The 18,083-nt window shown below is 35.1% G+C and overlaps 2 protein-coding genes across 2 annotated transcripts in view; both read right to left on the reverse strand.

The window, feature by feature from the left end:
• Positions 1 to 7,733, reverse strand: part of LOC148954105 (tRNA (cytidine(32)/guanosine(34)-2'-O)-methyltransferase-like) — a 29,037-nt gene extending 21,304 nt beyond the window's left edge. The window contains exon 1 of the mRNA XM_089086917.1: positions 7,681 to 7,733. The gene's annotated coding sequence lies outside the window, so the exon portion shown is untranslated. The remainder of the gene's footprint in view (positions 1 to 7,680) is intronic.
• A 3,530-nt stretch (positions 7,734 to 11,263) lies between these two features.
• On the reverse strand, positions 11,264 to 16,126 carry LOC148954106 (large ribosomal subunit protein bL19m-like). Its single transcript, XM_089086918.1, has 2 exons — positions 15,976 to 16,126; positions 11,264 to 11,491 (listed from the first exon to the last, which is right to left on the reverse strand). The coding sequence occupies exons 1-2, from the start codon at positions 16,077 to 16,079 to the stop codon at positions 11,362 to 11,364; spliced, it is 234 nt and encodes a 77-aa protein (XP_088943044.1). The 5' UTR covers positions 16,080 to 16,126; the 3' UTR covers positions 11,264 to 11,361.
• Positions 16,127 to 18,083: the final 1,957 nt, after the last annotated feature.

Here is an 18,083-nt window from a genome sequence, read left to right on the forward strand (position 1 = left end):
ACAAACATCAGAATTGACTTTAGAGGACAAGTTGTGTCATGGGAAGATGTTTTGAAATCCCTATCCCCCCCAAACTCAAAATTTTCTAAAATTCTAGTCTAGAAGATTTTTTAAATATTTCTAAGGCACTGATAGATAGCGTGCTACAAACATCAGAATCGACTTTAGAGGCCAAATTAATTCTAAAATAATTCCTCCTTCCCCCCACACTTACAATTTTCCAAAATTCTACTTTAGAAGTTTTTTTAAATATTTATAAAGCGCTAAGACATAGAGCACTACAAACATCAGAATCAACTTTAGAGGACAAGTTGTGTCATGGGAAGATGTTTTGAAATTCCCCTTCCCCCAAACTCAAAATTTTCCAAAATTCTACTCTAGAAGCTTTTTTAAATATTCCTAAAGCGCTAAGACACAGAGCACTACAAACATCGGAATCAACTTTAGATGTCAAATTAATTCTACATTAATTCCTCCTTCCCCCACACTCAAAATTTTCAAAAATTCTACTTTAGAAGTTTTTTTAAAATATTTCTTAAGTTCTAAGACATAGAGCACTACAAACATCAGAATCAACTTTAGAGGAGAAGTTGTGTCATGGGATTATGTTTTGAAATTCCCCTTCCCCCCAAACTCAAAATTTTCCAAAATTCTACTCTAGAAGCTTTTTTAAATATTCCTAAAGCGCTAAGACATAGAGCACTACAAACATCAGAATCGAATTTAGAGGACAAATTATGTTATGGGAAGATTTTCTTGAACTCCCCCTTCCCCCCGAACTCAAAACTTTAAAAAAAATTTACTTTAGAAGCTTTTTTAAATATTTCTAAAGCGCTAAGACATAGAACACTACAAACATCAGAATTGACTTTAGAGGACAAGTTATGTAATGGGAAGATTTTTTTGAAATCCCCCTTCCCCCCAAACTCAAAATTTTTCAAAATTCTACTTTAGAAGCTTTTCTAAATATTTCTAAAGCGCTAAGACATAGAGTGCTACAAACATCAGAATCGACTTTAGAGGACAAGTAGTATTATGGGAAGATATCTTTGAAATCCCCCGTCGCCCTAAACTCAAAATTTTCCAAAATTCTACTTTAAAAGCTTTTTTAAATATTTATAAAGCACTAAGATATAGAGCACAACAAACATCAGAATTGAATTTAGAGGACAAATTATGTTGTTGGAAGATATTTCTGAAATCCCCCTTCCCCCCAAACTCAAAAATTTCCAAAATTCTACTTTAGAAGCTTTTTTAAATATTTCTAAAGCGCTAAGACATAGAGCACTACATACATCAGAATAAAATTTAGAGGACAAGTTATGTCATGGTAAGATGTTTTTGAAATCCCCCTTCCCCCCAAACTCAAAATTTTACTTTAGAAGCTTTTTTAAATATTTCTAAAGCACTAAGATATAGAGCACTACAAACATCAGAATTGAATTTCGAGGACAAGTTATGTCATGGGAATATGTTTTTGAAATCCCCCTTCCCCCCAAACTCAAAATTTCCCAAAATTCTACTTTAGAAGCTTTTTTAAATATTTCTAAAGCGCTAAGACATAGAGCACTACAAACATCAGCATCAACTTTAGAGGACAATTTATGTCATGGGAAGATGTTTTGAAATCCCTCTTCCCCCCAAACTCAAAATTTTCTAAAATTCTACTCTAGAAGCTTTTTAAATATTTCTAAAGTGCTAAGACATAGAGCACTACAAACATCAGAATCAACTTTAGTGGACAAGTTGTGTCATGGGAAGATGTTTTGAAATTCCCCTTCCCCCCAAACTCAAAATTTTCCAAAATTCTACTCTAGAAACTTTTTTAAATATTCCTAAAGCGCTAAGACATAGAGCACTACAAACATCAGAATCAACTTTAGAGGTCAAATTAATTCTACATTAATTCCTCCTTCCCCCACACTCAAAATTTTCAAAAATTCTACTTTAGAAGTTTTTTTTAAATATTTCTACAGTGCTAAGACATAGAGCACTACAAACATCAGAATCAACTTTAGAGGACAAGTTGTGTCATGGGATTATGTTTTGAAATTCCCCTTCCCCCCAAACTCAAAATTTTCCAAAATTCTACTCTAGAAGCTTTTTTAAATATTCCTAAAGCGCTAAGACATAGAGCACTACAAACATCAGAATCGACTTTAAAGGACAAATTATGTTATGGGAAGATGTTCTGGAAATCCCCCTTCCCCCCAACTCAAAACTCTAAGACATAGAGCGCTACAAACATCAGCATCGACTTTAGAGGACAATTTATGTTATAGGAAGATGTTTCGAAATCCCTCTTCCCCCCAAAATCAAAATTTTCTAAAATTCTACACTGGAAGCTTTTTAAATAATTCCAAATCACTAATAGATAGTGTGCTACAAACATCAGAATCGACTTTAGAAGCCAAATTAATTCTAAATTAATTCCTCCTTCCCCCCACACTTACAATTTTCCAAAATTCTACTTTAGAAGTTTTTTTTAATATTTCTAAAGTGCTAAGACATAGAGCACTACAAACATCAGAATCAACTTTAGAGGACAAGTTGTGTCATGGGAAGATGTTTTGAAATTCCCCTTCCCCCCAAACTCAAAATTTTCCAAAATTCTACTCTAGAAGCTTTTTAAATATTCCTAAAGCGCTAAGACACAGAGCACTACAAACATCGGAATCAACTTTAGAGGTCAAATTAATTCTACATTAATTCCTCCTTCCCCCACACTCAAAATTTTCAAAAATTCTACTTTAGAAGTTTTTTTAAAATATTTCTTAAGTTCTAAGACATAGAGCACTACAAACATCAGAATCAACTTTAGAGGAGAAGTTGTGTCATGGGATTATGTTTTGAAATTCCCTTCCCCCCAAACTCAAAATTTTCCAAAATTCTACTCTAGAAGCTTTTTTAAATATTCCTAAAGCTCTAAGATATAGAGCACTACAAACATCAGAATCAACTTTAGAGGACAAATTATGTTATGGGAAGATTTTCTTGAAATCCCCCTTCCCCCCAAACTCAAAAATTTAAAAAAAATTCTACTTTAGAAGCTTTTTTAAATATTTCTAAAGTGCTAAGACATAGAGCACTACAAACATCAGAATCGACTTTAGAGGACAAGTTGTGTCATGGGAAGATGTTTTGAAATCCCCCTTCCCCCCAAACTCAAAAATTTTCAAAATTCTACTTTAGAAGCTTTTTTGAATATTTCTAAAGCGCTAAGACATAGAGTGCTACAAACATCAGAATCAAATTTAGAGGACAAGTTATGTCATGGGAAGATGTTTTTGAAATCCCCCTTCCCCCCAACTCAAAATTTTCAAAAATTCTACTTTAGAAGCTTTTTTAAATATTTCTAAATCGCTAAGACATAGAGCGCTAAAAACATCAGAATCGACTTTAGAAGACAAGTTGTGTCATGGGAAGATATTTTTAAATCACCCTTCGCACCAAACTCAAAATTTTCCAAAATTCTACTTAAGAAGCTTTTTTAAATATTTCTTAGGCGCTAAGACGTAGAGTACTACATACATCAGAATATAATTTAGAGGACAAGTTATGTCATGGTAATATGTTTTTGAAATCCCCCTTCCCCCCAAACTCAAAATTTTACTTTAGAAGCTTTTTTAAATATTTCTAAAGCACTAAGACATAGAGCACTACAAACATCAGAATTGAATTTTGAGGACAAGTTATGTCATGGGAATATGTTTTTGGAATCCTCCTTCGCCCCAAACTCAAAATTTCCCAAAATTCTACTTTAGAAGCTTTTTTAAATATTTCTAAAGCGCTAAGACATAGAGCACTACAAACATCAGCATCAACTTTAGAGGACAATTTATGTCATGGGAAGATGTTTTGAAATCCCTCTCCCCCCCAAACTTAAAATTTTCCAAAATTCTACTTTAGAAGTTTTTTTTAAATATTTCTAAAGTGCTAAGACATAGAGCACTACAAACATCAGAATCAACTTTAGAGGACAAGTTGTGTCATGGGAAGATGTTTTGAAATTCCCCTTCCCCCTAAACTCAAAATTTTCCAAAATTCTACTCTAGAAACTTTTTTAAATATTCCTAAAGCGCTAAGACATAGAGCACTACAGACATCAGAATCAACTTTAGAGGTCAAATTAATTCTACATTAATTCCTCCTTCCCCCCACACTCAAAATTTTCAAAAATTCTACTTTAGAAGTTTTTTTTAAATATTTCTACAGTGCTAAGACATAGAGCACTACAAACATCAGAATCAACTTTAGAGGACAAGTTGTGTCATGGGATTATGTTTTGAAATTCCCCTTCCCCCCAATCTCAAAATTTTCCAAAATTCTACTCTAGAAGCTTTTTTAAATATTCCTGAAGCGCTAAGACATAGAGCACTACAAACATCAGAATCGACTTTAAAGGACAAATTATGTTATGGGAAGATTTTCTTGAAATCCCCCTTCCCCCCAAACTCAAAACTTTAAGACCTAGAGCACTACAAACATCAGAATTGACTTTAGAGGACAAGTTGTGTCATGGGAAGATGTTTTGAAATCCCTATCCCCCCCAAACTCAAAATTTTCTAAAATTCTACTCTAGAAGCTTTTTAAATATTTCTAAAGCACTAATAGATAGCGTGCTACAAACATCAGAATCGACTTTAGAGGCCAAATTAATTCTACATTAATTCCTCCTTCCCCCCACACTTAAAATTTTCCAAAATTCTACTTTAGAAGTTTTTTTAAATATTTATAAAGTGCTAAGACATAGAGCACTACAAACATCAGAATCAACTTTAGAGGACAAGTTGTGTCATGGGAAGATGTTTTGAAATTCCCCTTCCCCCCAAACTCAAAATTTTCCAAAATTCTACTCTAGAAGCTTTTTTAAATATTCCTAAAGCGCTAAGACAAAGAGCACTACAAACATCAGAATCAACTTTAGAGGTCAAATTAATTCTACATTAATTCCTCCTTCCCCCACACTCAAAATTTTCAAAAATTCTACTTTAGAAGTTTTTTTAAAATATTTCTTAAGTTCTAAGACATAGAGCACTACAAACATCAGAATCAACTTTAGAGGAGAAGTTGTGTCATGGGATTATGTTTTGAAATTCCCCTTCCCCCCAACCTCAAAATTTTCCAAAATTCTACTCTAGAAGCTTTTTTAAATATTCCTAAAGCTCTAAGACATAGAGCACTACAAACATCAGAATCAACTTTAGAGGACAAATTATGTTATGGGAAGATTTTCTTGAAATCCCCCTTCCCCCAAACTCAAAACTTTAAAAAAATTCTACTTTAGAAGCTTTTTTAAATATTTCTAAAGCGCTAAGACATAGAACACTACAAACATCAGAATTGACTTTAGAGGACAAGTTGTGTCATGGGAAGATGTTTTTGAAATCCCCCTTCCCCCCAAACTCAAAATTTTCCAAAATTCTACTTTAGAAGCTTTTCTGAATATTTCTACAGCGCTAAGACATAGAGTTCTACAAACATCAGAATCGAATTTAGAGGACAAGTTATGTCATGGGAAGATGTTTTTGAAATCCCCCTTCCCCCGAAACTCAAAATTTTCCAAAATTCTACTTTATAAGCTTTTTTAAATATTTCTAAAGGGCTAAGACATAGAGTGCTACAAATATCAGCATCAACTTTAGAGGGCAAGTTATGTCATGGGAAGATGTTTTGAAATCCCTCTTCCCCCCAAACTCAAAATTTTCTAAAATTCTACTCTATAGAAGCTTTTTAAATATTTCTAAAGCACTAATAGATAGTGCGCTACAAACATCAGAATCAACTTTAGAGGCCAAATTAATTCTACAATAATTCCCCCTTCTCCCAAATTTTTTTTTTTTGGAAATTGCCCTTTGCCCCAAACTCAAAATTTTCCAAATCTACCTTAGAAGCTTTTTTAAATATTTCTAAAGCGCAAAGACATAGAGCACTACAAACATCAGAATCAACATTAGAGGACAAATTATGTTGTGGGAAGATGTTTTTGAAATCCCCCTTCACCCCAAACTCAAAATTATCCAAAATTCTACTTTAGAAGCTTTTTTAAATATTTCTAAAGTGCTATGACATATAGTACTACAAACATCAGAATGAACTTTAGAGGACAAGTTATGTCATGGGGAGATGTTTTTGAAATCCCCCTTCACCCCAAACTTAAAATTTTCAAAAAATTTACTCTAGAAGCTTTTTAAATATTTCCAAAGCACTAATAGATAGTGCACTACAAACATCAGAATTGACTTTAGAGGCCAAATTAATTCCACAATAATTCCCCCTTCTCCCCAAACTCCAAATTTTTTTGAGCACATTACAACTAGTAATGTGCAATAATTTGCATTATATAGAAGGGGGAGTGGAAGTAGGGACTTCAAAGTACCTTCCCAGGACATACCTTGGTCAATATATACCAAATCATATTATTGAGTTAGGACTAAAGTGAATACACCATTCGATGCCTTTTTTTATGCTGATTACGAATATAATAAGCATCTCTATCGGAAATGAATTTCAGCCCCCCCCCCCCTATATTTGCCAATTCAGGGTTAGGTTAGGTATAGCCTATATAGGGGGTGGGCTGAAATTCATTTCCGATAGAAATGCTTATTATATTCGTAATCAGCAAAAAAAAAGGCATCGAATGGTGTATTCACTTTATTTGAAACTCAATAATATGATTTGGTATATATTGACCCGTACCTTAGCATGTAGATCCATCCCTGAAAGTTTCATTTTCCTATCCCAACTCAATTCTAAGATAGCCAAAAGTAACCAAAGTAGAATTTTACAAAAAATTTGTGTGTTATCAAAGTGAAACCTTGCAAAATAGATCTTCTGCTTAAATGAAGTGCAACAAAATTGTTTTCAGCTTCACAACTTTGCTTAACTCCAATTTATAAGGTTTTAAAGATACAAGTACTTTCGCATTATCAGGGCCTCTCTAAAAAGTCAAGTTTGGTTAATGCTAATGAAATAAAATAAAATAGAATGACTATATAATAGTTTAGAAACAAATTCAGGCTATATATTTGCACATTAGGGAGTGGGGTGCAAAGCATAGGCTAGCATATATTAGACATGTTGCCTAGCCTAACCTAGGTACCTCCCCCCCCCAAAAAAAACACCAAAGAACAACACTTTAAATATCTGAAAACCATGCTCTACACTGTATTTCTCTACTGTAGCATATTGAATCATCTTGTAAAAATGGGTTTTTCATTGTGTCTTTCCTGTTTGACTGTAGCATCTCTTGTTGGACTTCTTTAGAGGGGCCATGATAATGCAAAAGTACCAATATATGCAAATACATTTCCTAAATTTTGAAAAAAAGACATTTATGTCTTAAAATTCAACTCAAATAATAGAAGTGCATTTTCAGAACTAAAGCCTGAGAAAAAGAAACTGATAACTGAAAATTCAGGTAAAATCTTGTTTTGTAAAAATTTTAATAGATATTCCTGTCATGTAGGCAAATTTCAGGACCCTCTAGTGGGAGAAGGAGTGGAGGTAGATACTTAAAATACCTTCCCAGGACATACTTCAGCCTGTAGACCCATCCCTGAAAGTTTCATTTTCCTAACCTAACTGCTTCCCAAGATAGCCAAAAGTAGCTAAAGTAAAATTTTACTAAATTCCTTAATAGTTTCAACAGCCTAGATATTAGGAGAAAAGATTATCTACCATTAGCCTATTGCCCTATCGCCTGTGTAATCAGGCTACAAAAAGGACGAAGCATGTTTATATTATTTAACAATTGACGACTAAATAACGCTACCTATCTTTTTCCGAATATGCATGGTGAGCCAAAACACCTTTCACGTTGATTTCCATTGATGCGATTCTTACTTAACGCAAAACGGCATACGGATAGCGGATGCAGGAAAACCACAAAAATGTTTACACAGAAAAGGTTCGCTGCAGCCATTGAAGTGCAATAAATATTACGGGACATTTGAATAACATATGCATAGGAATAGGCTAAGTCAAGCTCTATAAGCGAAGAAAAATCTTCAGAGCCAAACTATATTAGTCCAGGCGAGCTATGCCTAATTGAAAACATTATTCTTATCTTCTATTATCACTTCCCTGGAAATATCTCCCCATGCACTTTGGATCAAAATCTTGGACTGAAAGAACATGAACCGCACGTTCTTTGTCAAATATTATTTGAAAACTTTTGATAAACATAATTAGTTCCTCAGTTACTTGCGACTTATGGTTTTAAAAAATCCTCAATTCAGAATAACTCTTGAGATTTTCAACGGCATAGAAGAAATAATTCAGCGCAGCTGTTGAACCGTTGTGAGGCATAAACTTGCAACAAAAAACGGAGTAAATTTGATGGATCACGCAAAAAGGGCCGTTTTGGGTGACATTTTATCATTGGGAAATCAGGGTTACTCATTAACAGGCTATGCGACTATAGAGAAAGAAATCACCAAGATCGTTTGGTGTTAGAAAATACTAAGCACATGGACTTCAGTCAAGAAACCAGACCAAATAATGGGTGAAACTACTTGTTGTTCAAAAGATAATTTTGCATATCCTCATCAATATCACAACCAAACCATTTATCATGAAAGAAACAGGATTAATGAGGCATATAACCAAGAGCGGACAGGTATTCCTGTCCGCTCCTATCCAATTTCTTTTTTTCCTATTTAGCCCTGTCCTATTTCTTTTTTTGGCCGATCTCCATAACCTACAGTATCCTACTAAAATAAACAGTAAAGCACAAAAAGTAGTACTGTTGTCAGAGTAATGCAGTCATATAATGAGGAATTTAGTTTTCAGTATACTAATGAAAATAATAATGAAAATTATTATTTTATTCAGGTTCATCGCTAATTTAGGATGAAAATATTCGATGGTTTTTGCATACCTCCTTGGTTTCCCCTTCTTTACCCTCGTAAATTGAAAACCAAATAGACTTTTTTAATTTGTATTAATTAAAAAAGACAAGACCGAAGTACGGCATTTTAGCCAAATTAAACCTCATAATGGCACTATCCCAAAAATTCATCTGAAGTACCACAAGAATATACAAAAAGAACCTAAGAAGTTGGCTTCGCATTGACTTTGTGATTAATATTAAAATGGTGACCCTCTTAACCCGAAAAAGTACCCCCCTCCCCCACTAGCTCAGCTTAGGTCATATAAGAAGTTTTATTAGAAACAAAATTTACGCAAAGGAAGTTGGATATGAAATGGACTTATTCCGTGCGTCCTATTGCTGGTCCAAACAGAAACAAAACGAAATGTTAAATGATACTCCACAAAAGATATTTTATGGGGTTAAGAATTAATATCTAAGGAAGTATTGCCGTATAGAACTATCAAGAATTTATTTTTTAGGCCTCAGAAAATGATTTAGGGTTATTGTCATATTGCAGGTATGCCCTTTTGACAATCTGGATACACATAATGCTTTCTGATTTAGTTCAACATTCTTTTACATTTTCAGCTCCACGCCCTTTGACCTACCTGAAATGGCACAAGCCCTGCTCTCTCATTACAGAACATGTACTTACACAATTTCGATTTGCATTAACAGCCCTTGCCACAGTGCCTGTGGGGGTAATGCCATCCTCGAAGGTATATTTACAGAAATTTTGGATTATTTTAAAACAAATTCTATCTCAAAAATTGATGAAATATCTTTGGAGGTCACAAGGTTGGGGGGGGGGGCAGTAAGGTTGAAGTGATGAATGGCTGCCATGGAATTACTTTCAACTTTTAAAGACGACACTAGCACTCTCAATTCCCAATCAAATGAGCTCCTTTGAAGTTTCTACGACTCCCTTTGCATATGAAGTGGCTCCGGGGGGGGGGGAATTAAGTAAGTAACAACAATATTAAATAGGATGCTTATAGCTCTATACAACACGCAACTCATGACAATTTTTGTTTGTTTTAAGGTCTGAATTAAGAAACAAATCTTTTTTGCTCGTTTTAGGTTTTAATCTGGCTCTTTACCTTTCTTCGGAAACTTCTTTTTTTCCAAAATTTTAAAGAAAATATATTTGAAATTTGTACATTACATTTAAGGCTAAATAAATAAAGTAGGGACGAGCGGAGTCGAACCGCGGACCACTCACACACTTGGCGAACGCCCTACTGCTGAGCTACATCTCCTTAACACATACTTTGCAAAATTCTGTTTATGATATAAAAACAAAGTCGTAGATAAACGAACTATTCGGACGGTAAAAATATTTATTTTTCAAATAAAGTTGAGATTGTAACTTGTGCTATGTAAATATCTAGACATTGACTTGTTGGGGACATAAAGAGTAAGCAAAAAAGTATTGCATAGGCACTTCTAAGGGAAGCGTACTATTAAAATCAAAGTAGTAGCCTAAATTCTAGATTAAGGAAATATCTTCAAGAAGAAACTCAAATTCTCAGGATATAAGTAAAAATTTTGAGGGACAATACAATTTCAATGAGTCTCTTAACAGTTGAAGAAACTTCACACAGGTTTGCCATGCAGTCCTCTTTTAAATGAAACTGGGAAAGTCTTGTACGGAGAATCTAACCGTCAAATTTCTTTTGTTCGGTTACTCGTATTTTAAAACATCTGAATGAAGTGAGCACGCTTCTCTCAACAATCTGCAACACTTGCACTTCCGTCAATGACTGTGAAATTGAAACACTCATACGAGATTCTTCCGAAGAATCGATTGTTGAAGTGAGAGAACATTCGGCCTTGAAGAAGATTGAGAAACTGAAAAAGAACTGTCATTCGTATCCTGGGAAACTAGCAGTAGAGCTATTGACTGAATATAGTTTTCCAAGCCAAACCCATTAAAACCAGTGTTTTAAGGAACAAAGATTTCCTCAGGAACATACGTGTGATTTATTCCCGAAGTCGAATGTCAAATTTCTTGTGAACAGCTGTGACCGATCTCAATTACTCCTAACCTAGCCAAAATGACTGAATCGTTAATTTATTACGAACTTCTTTCTCAAAGTGAGCCTTCCCTTAACCCATCTCAGTACGGTTCTCTGAAAGGAAGCAGCACTACTCATTACTTGGTGAGAGTAATCTACCTAATAACCGAAGGGCTAGGTCAAAGAAATACTATTGTGGACTTGCAGACGACTTAGTGGATTTGCACACGAGTTTTCAAATTAATTATTCAATAAATTAAATCTATTTGCTTAGCAAATAAATTATCTCCTGGTGCTCTAGTACATTTGCTTACTAGAAGTTTTCATTAAGATATGAACAATCCCACAAGTTTACCATAAACAACACGTGAACAAGTAATTATGACATTTATGAAACAGATTCAATAAATTCAAGCATTTGTATTTTTTTTCTTGTCATTAACAATTCGCAAAAATATAATAAATAAACTACACTTTGCTGGATTTTCTTGAAAATTTACTTTGTCTTCTGGCATTCTGCCAAGTTACTTCTTGCTCCTTCAGTTGTGGTTCAATTTCACTGAATATTTCAACTTGCTCATCTTCAGGAATAGTCGATCTGAAAAAAAAATGACCATAGAGAAAAAAAAATTTACATTAACCACTTGAGGTTCAGCCATCAATCCGGTCAAGGGGGGGGATGTCTTTGGGTCTTTCCGAAGACTTACAGGTCCTGCAGATTGTGCAGTTCCCGGCCCTATAGTCTATAATTATGTCATCAGAACTAATTTAGCCAATAGTATGAGAAATTACCAAGAGACGAATCAATTTCGTCTCAGGAGAAAAAAAAGAAGAAAACAAACCAAAATCGTCAAGAATTTTCCAGGACAATCATTGTTAAGTAAACAAAACTATATAAAAGTATTATTTGTATTTATTTCATATACATATACTTACTTTTGCCTTACATTCCACAAAAGGTTAAAAGAACCATTTTTACGAAAAAACAGAACATGTTTAATTGAAAAGTTTCAAGGGTTTAACTCGAATAAATTATGCTGTTAAGTCCACGTACATCAGTATATTTCCCAATTAAGCATTCGAAATCAGACAGACCATATCAGCCCTTGGAATTTAATGGATTTAAAAAAAAAAAAAAAAATAACCCACTAGGAGTCCCTTCAGAGGTGTAGCCAGGGTTTTCAGCCCCAGGGGACAATAGTGATTTTTAGACCTCTCCCCTCCCATCATCACTAACACAACATAAGAAGATCATAGTATTGACGAAGAAAGTCCGTTTTGTGCCCCTCAGAGGCTGCACCCAGGAAAAGCCATCTAAATCCCCCCCCCCTCCCCATGGCTACGCCGCTGAGCAACTTCAGTTATCAGAATTATCAAATCATAAAACTAGAAATAAATATTAGAAAAAAAAATGCAAATAAACAGAAACCAAATTAAAATTACAAAAAACAGAAATGTCAATAAAGTGTTGAACAATCTACAACACCTGAGAAGAAATGAACGTGCATAAGGAGTCAATTCAAAACACGCATAAATTATTATGAACGAACTAATAAAACGAACGGAAATGGCCACAAATAATACAGGAACTGGAAATGTCACATCCCTCAAATTCCTCAGTCGCGTCAGTATCGTTGACAATTGACTAAAAACACAATAAGATACAACAACAATCTGATTTCAAATTTTTAACTATTTTGATTTCAAACATTAAAAAAATCAGAAAACTAATAAAATCGTTGAAAAAACACAATTAAATTTTTGTAGCATACATACATAGTACATACGTAATTGTGTGGCAATCTATGCTGTTTTATCGTTGTAAAACGGAAAATAATTTTAGCCAATTTTTCCTTCCTTTTTTCAATAAAAAACAAAACAAAAACAAAAACCACAGATCAAAATGAAACAATCAAAATGAAACTTTGTAAACAAAAACATGTCGTATTTCAAGTCATCTACTAAGTTATATCTAAAAGGCATATAGCGCTCAAGTGTTAACGGGGTTAGAGGGGGCAATAGCCTACTCGTACTGTGGAAATTTCTGTTCATTCCTTCTTTGAGCTAATTTGTTCGTTTCAAGGTCTAACATCATTCTAATTTTTTTGAAAAAATTAAATTTAGCAAAGAAAATTAGGTATCTAGCAAAGTTAGAATAATTTGATCACTCTGTATATTTAGTTTTTGCATAACCAGAATACAATTATATCCCTTTGGGGTATTAGTCCAACTTTATTTTTTTTTATTTACAAATGGTTACAATAAATAAATAAACAAACTTCTCATTTAAAAAACACAATCCAATGCATTACTGCATGCCGGACAAAAACCCGAACAAAAGAAAAACACTCGAAAAAAAATATAATATTTTCTTTTATTATCTTTTATTTCCTCGGACCCTAATATAACCCAACCCAAATACCAATAAATATCTTCTCTCGCCTTCCTCTCCCACCCCTCCAACAAAACAGCTTCTTTATGTGTGCAGTTGATAGTAAGTACGTACTAAAAGAAACATGTAAATCATAAATACATATTTAGTAGTTAATCTGCATGGGGTAATGATATTTGTAAAACTTGGAAAGTAATAAATAGGTATATCTAAGAGAAATTGCATTCAAACGTTGAAAGAGTCATAGGGGACAATAGCCAACTCTTATTTGTGAAAATTTCTACTCGTCCCTCCTTGTATGAGTTTGCCTCCTAGTATAAGTTAATTTCTTGTTAAAACAAACCTGTAAATAATAAATACATAGTTGGTAGTTAATCTGCATGTGGCAACGATATTCGCAAAACCTCGAAGGTGACAAATTTGGTCCTTAAATCCGTTTCTCAGCCTAATTCTGTACCTATCAGGTTGGTCATTGATGACAAAGCTGTGAAGGGTAAACCTAACGTCAAGGAGGCATTCACTTCCTTTCTCGCTAAAACTGGTGAGATTTTGCTTGAAAATATCTCATTTATATATTCGCTAATATTGCTTCTACTGTGTCCTCATTACGGTCTAACTATGACTTTAGACTTTGTATCGGGCCATCTTGCTCCACGTCGTTGTTTCTGAAGTCGGTATCAGACAGGAAAACTACTGACATTATTACTGGCTTTAAAAAACTTTAATCAGATCAAAATCAAGTCATTTATTTTAAACAAAATACACTCTCATTGGCAAGCCTAAGCATGGTATCTCTTAGTCAATCAATTAGTTATAAAATAAAACTAAAACAATTAAATGACGGTCATGACCAGAAGATTTGTCATCAAGCACAAAAGTTGGAGCACATTGTTAAAACAAACAAGTTACTTGTTAAAAACACGAGCAAAACTCGGCACAGAACTTCGAGGATAACTCTGTGACCTGGAGCAAACTGGTGACAGTTTTGAAACTATCACAGTCTGCTTCTCTGGGAAGTCAGGATCTAAGAGGGATGGAGGGAGATGGGAGATGGGATGAAGGAGGATCGAGCCAAAGTTCAGGCACAGTTCCTCATGATTCACAAAAAGGGGCTCTTTTCAAATACTTAAAAAAAAAGAGTAAGGCAACGGAGAACATCCGTAGATTACTCGTAGCGACTCTTCTGATTCCGTTCAGTCTTGTTACTGCCTTCTTTTGTTACAGCGAAATACCAAACAGGACATGCATATTCTAATAATGGGTGGATGAACATACAGAAAATTAATTTTAGTCTACCCTTTGGAACCAGGAATTTCTGTAGTTTCCAGCATTTGGGAGCACCTGTGAAGGCAGAGTACTATCAAGATGGAGGAAATCGGCCAACTGAAAAGGAAAGAGAGGAGTGGCTTGTCACTGTCCTTGAATAGCCTTGAAACCTTTTTCTTCTAAATATTATAGATAAGTTGAATACAAAGAGAACGAACCGTGCTGCCACCTGGACCACGTCCAGGGTGATCGGCGGAAGCCAAGATTTAGCTGCGGATGATAGCGTTACTGCGTACGGGAAACCAACGATCTGACGACTTCAGACGATGATATGTAATCTCAGCAGCTAATGACGAATCCCATAGACGATGAGTGTGCTTTACCAAGAGAAATTCCTATTCTAACCCAGAAAACCCCGTGCAACATTGGTACCTTAAACGTACAGACTTTGGCAAGGCCTGGAAAACTGAGCTAATGTCCAAAGAACTTGAGAGGTACAGAGGAGACCTTATTGGCCTTTTAGAAACATAACAAGCTGGCACAGGAGGGCGACATCATACTCTCATACTTGTGAAAGACCCGATGGCAAACAACGACAAAGCGTTGGCTTTCTGCTGACAAGCAAAGCACGCACTCATAGCCGAAAAGTAAATTTCAGAGCGCCTAATGGTGATTCATCTGCGAACGAAAATACAAAACATCACAGTCATACAAGTGTTTGCAATCGACTCCTCTAGGATGGATGGACAAGTTGACACTTTCTACCAAAATACTTTCTCTTTATAGTAATGGGTGACCTCAATACAAATGTAAGAAAGCAACACAGCTTGAGCGTGATGTTTCAGGCAGATTCGGTTTTGGGAGACAAAACGCATCCGGCGAGCGTCTATTTTAGTTCTGCAGGGATAATGGTTTCCCTGTTACGAACTTCATGTTCAAACATAGTCCCCAGCGTTTACCAAGTGAGGTAAAAGAGGTCATTCCCAGTCTCAAGAACAATAAAGCTCCAGGGCCTGATGGCATACCCTGTGGTGGCACAGTGTATTGGTGCTCTGCTAGGCAATACGAGGCGCAGGGATCGATCCCCGCAGCGGCAAGGTTTGGCGACAGGCTTGCTTGTCCCTGTAAAAAACGCAGCAACTGAAACATCGATTTGACGCTCTAGGCACCGGAAATGGCCCTGGAGCAAGTTATTCTTTATCCTTTTCTTTTTATCCCCGATGGTACAAAGTCTGACTGTACAAATTCAAGAGCCAATCAAAAGCTTTGACATTAAATTTAAAACTATACAAGATATGGAAATTATCACTTCCTATCCAAGAGGTTCACACATTGGAGGACTATCTAACACTAACCTAATTCACTAAGGTGTTTTGTACTATTTTTCAAATATGAAAAAAACAATCAACATCAAAATTACATACCTATATTGTTTCATAAGATCAAATTTTTCCCAAGGTTTCTCATGTCTAGCAGCCTGCATAAGCATTTTCTCAGTGATATGTGAGTTGACATCTTTTACTCCCATAAGGTTTGCTCGCTCCCATCTTGCATACCAAGGTCTAGGCTTCAATTCAACCTAGGTGAAATAAATAACTTCAAATAACTTCATATTATATACTTTTCTCCACTCATACAAATTCCTCGTCAATACAGCTCATCTGGACTGTTACTGAGAAATTATTATAGACTACTATTTTGAAAGGGGATTCGCTTAAAAGAAGAAGAAGAAAATTGTAAATTTGTAACTAGAATTGACAAACATTATGCAACTTCAGTCCCTTAAACCAGGAGCTCTCGGTCTAAACACCTCCTGCACAACAAATTTCTGGGTCAATCCATGTGCATAAGGTTATGTTGAAAATGCAGTTATGTACGCACAATAATAATGATTGTTGTTTTCATAGCTTTAGAAGACGGCAGGAAATACTCAAGGAGGGGGTGGATGGAGGCCTTACGGTAGAAAAGAACTAGTGACACCCTAAACCCCATCTCCACATGCATTTTTTTTTTAATTTGAAAAAAAATCAGCAGGGCTTCTTAGAGGGTAAGGTATTCCTAATGTGTTCTGTCAGGAGGTATCATTGGATTTATGGCTAAGATATCAATTGAACATAGAAGTTCCTACCAGCAAAATCATATTATAAATATATTATATGATAGTTATAATTGCGACCAGACGTGGCTGAAACATAAGAAAAAGTCTACTGATGAATAAAAGACCTAAAGATCTAAAGTTATATTTTTTAGTTTTAGCTTCTAGTTTTTTTTTAAGCTGAAGACACATTGTTATACAGGAGGGAAATATTCGTTGGAATTTTGTTGTCTCTCTTGGCTTTCATTTAGTGGTGATAGACCCGTTTGTGGTCTTTATATTCATTTCTTTGTTTTTTCTACTGATGAATACAATGTGCACCTACAATGAGTATTCTGTAGCATTCACTGCTTGCAGTCATAAGTACCTTTCCCTAATTTAGGCCTTTCAACACCTTTTCAATTTTATCCTAGGAAAAAAAATATAGAGAAAAAGTGAAAGAAGTAAATGAATCCAAAAGTCAAATGGAAGGACAGTTAGAAACTTTGGCTGATGGTAAATGGATAAGAACGGTTTGCTTTGACTAATAGGGACAACAACAATTGATTATCTCATAATTGTAAAATTTGTAAAATAAAAGTCGAACTACTTGAAACTGCAGATGGATCCGTCTCAATAATTATATCCTGCCACCTACTACATCAAAGTTAAAAATGTTCTTCTCCATTAACAACTAGACATATTGAAGTCGCAAATAATTGTTACCAATTTAAGTTTAGAGTCTTCTTTTTTTTAAGAGCTCAATTCGTTATATTTAACTTAGTCATGAGATTGCCAAACATTTAGGCCTTTCTCTTTTTAGCATCCAACTCATTCTGTTTGCTCATTTTTCACTCACTATTTCACACTAGCTGACTCGAAGGGGTCAATTTTCCAAAATAATATAAATATCAATCTATACAGCTTTATTTTCTGTTTGTTTGGTCACTGCCAAACTTAGCAGGCTTCTGGCACGTATGGACACGCTACCTACTTCTTAAGGTTTACTGTAGGTCCCATCTTTACTGTTTTGATCATGTGGGAAGCTTGCAGAAGAAAAGCAGATGATTAGAGATTTCGCTACCAGTCAGTCAAAACTGGCATGTATGTGCTTGAGAGGGCATACCATTGCTGTTAGGTATTTGAGACATATGAGTGTGCTTGTTAAACACTCTGGCATTAGCTGATTCTGTAGCAGGAATTACTTTTATCCTTGCTAGTGAAAAGGGCTATTTAACTGGTCAATTGGGGCCAGATATTCTTACAAAGAGGATGTCTTGAATAAAGCTTGATCTTCCACTGGACGGTGTGGCACGAATCATCCTTTCCCTGCTTCATCCGCTCTGGTGTCTCAAAGTTCCCATGACACTAGGCGTATTCGGAAAGGTCGAGTTCAGGTTTGCTATGAGTGATAGTGCAGATTTTGAGTCTGGGAATACGGCATAGCTGTTTACTACC

Source organism: Artemia sp. Qi Xiang Cuo, chromosome 3 (assembly GCF_049724085.1).
Source record: "Artemia sp. Qi Xiang Cuo chromosome 3, ASM4972408v1, whole genome shotgun sequence".
Lineage (NCBI taxonomy): Eukaryota > Metazoa > Arthropoda > Branchiopoda > Anostraca > Artemiidae > Artemia > Artemia sp. Qi Xiang Cuo.

Excerpts from the sequence above, each read along its gene's own strand:
- LOC148954106 (XM_089086918.1), bottom strand. The coding sequence starts at position 16,079 with ATGGGAGTAAAAGATGTCAACTCACATATCACTGAGAAAATGCTTATG. Across the intron at positions 11,492-15,975 it reads GATCTTATGAAACAATATAG|ATCGACTATTCCTGAAGATG; the intron begins GTATGTAATTTT and ends TTTTTTTTTCAG.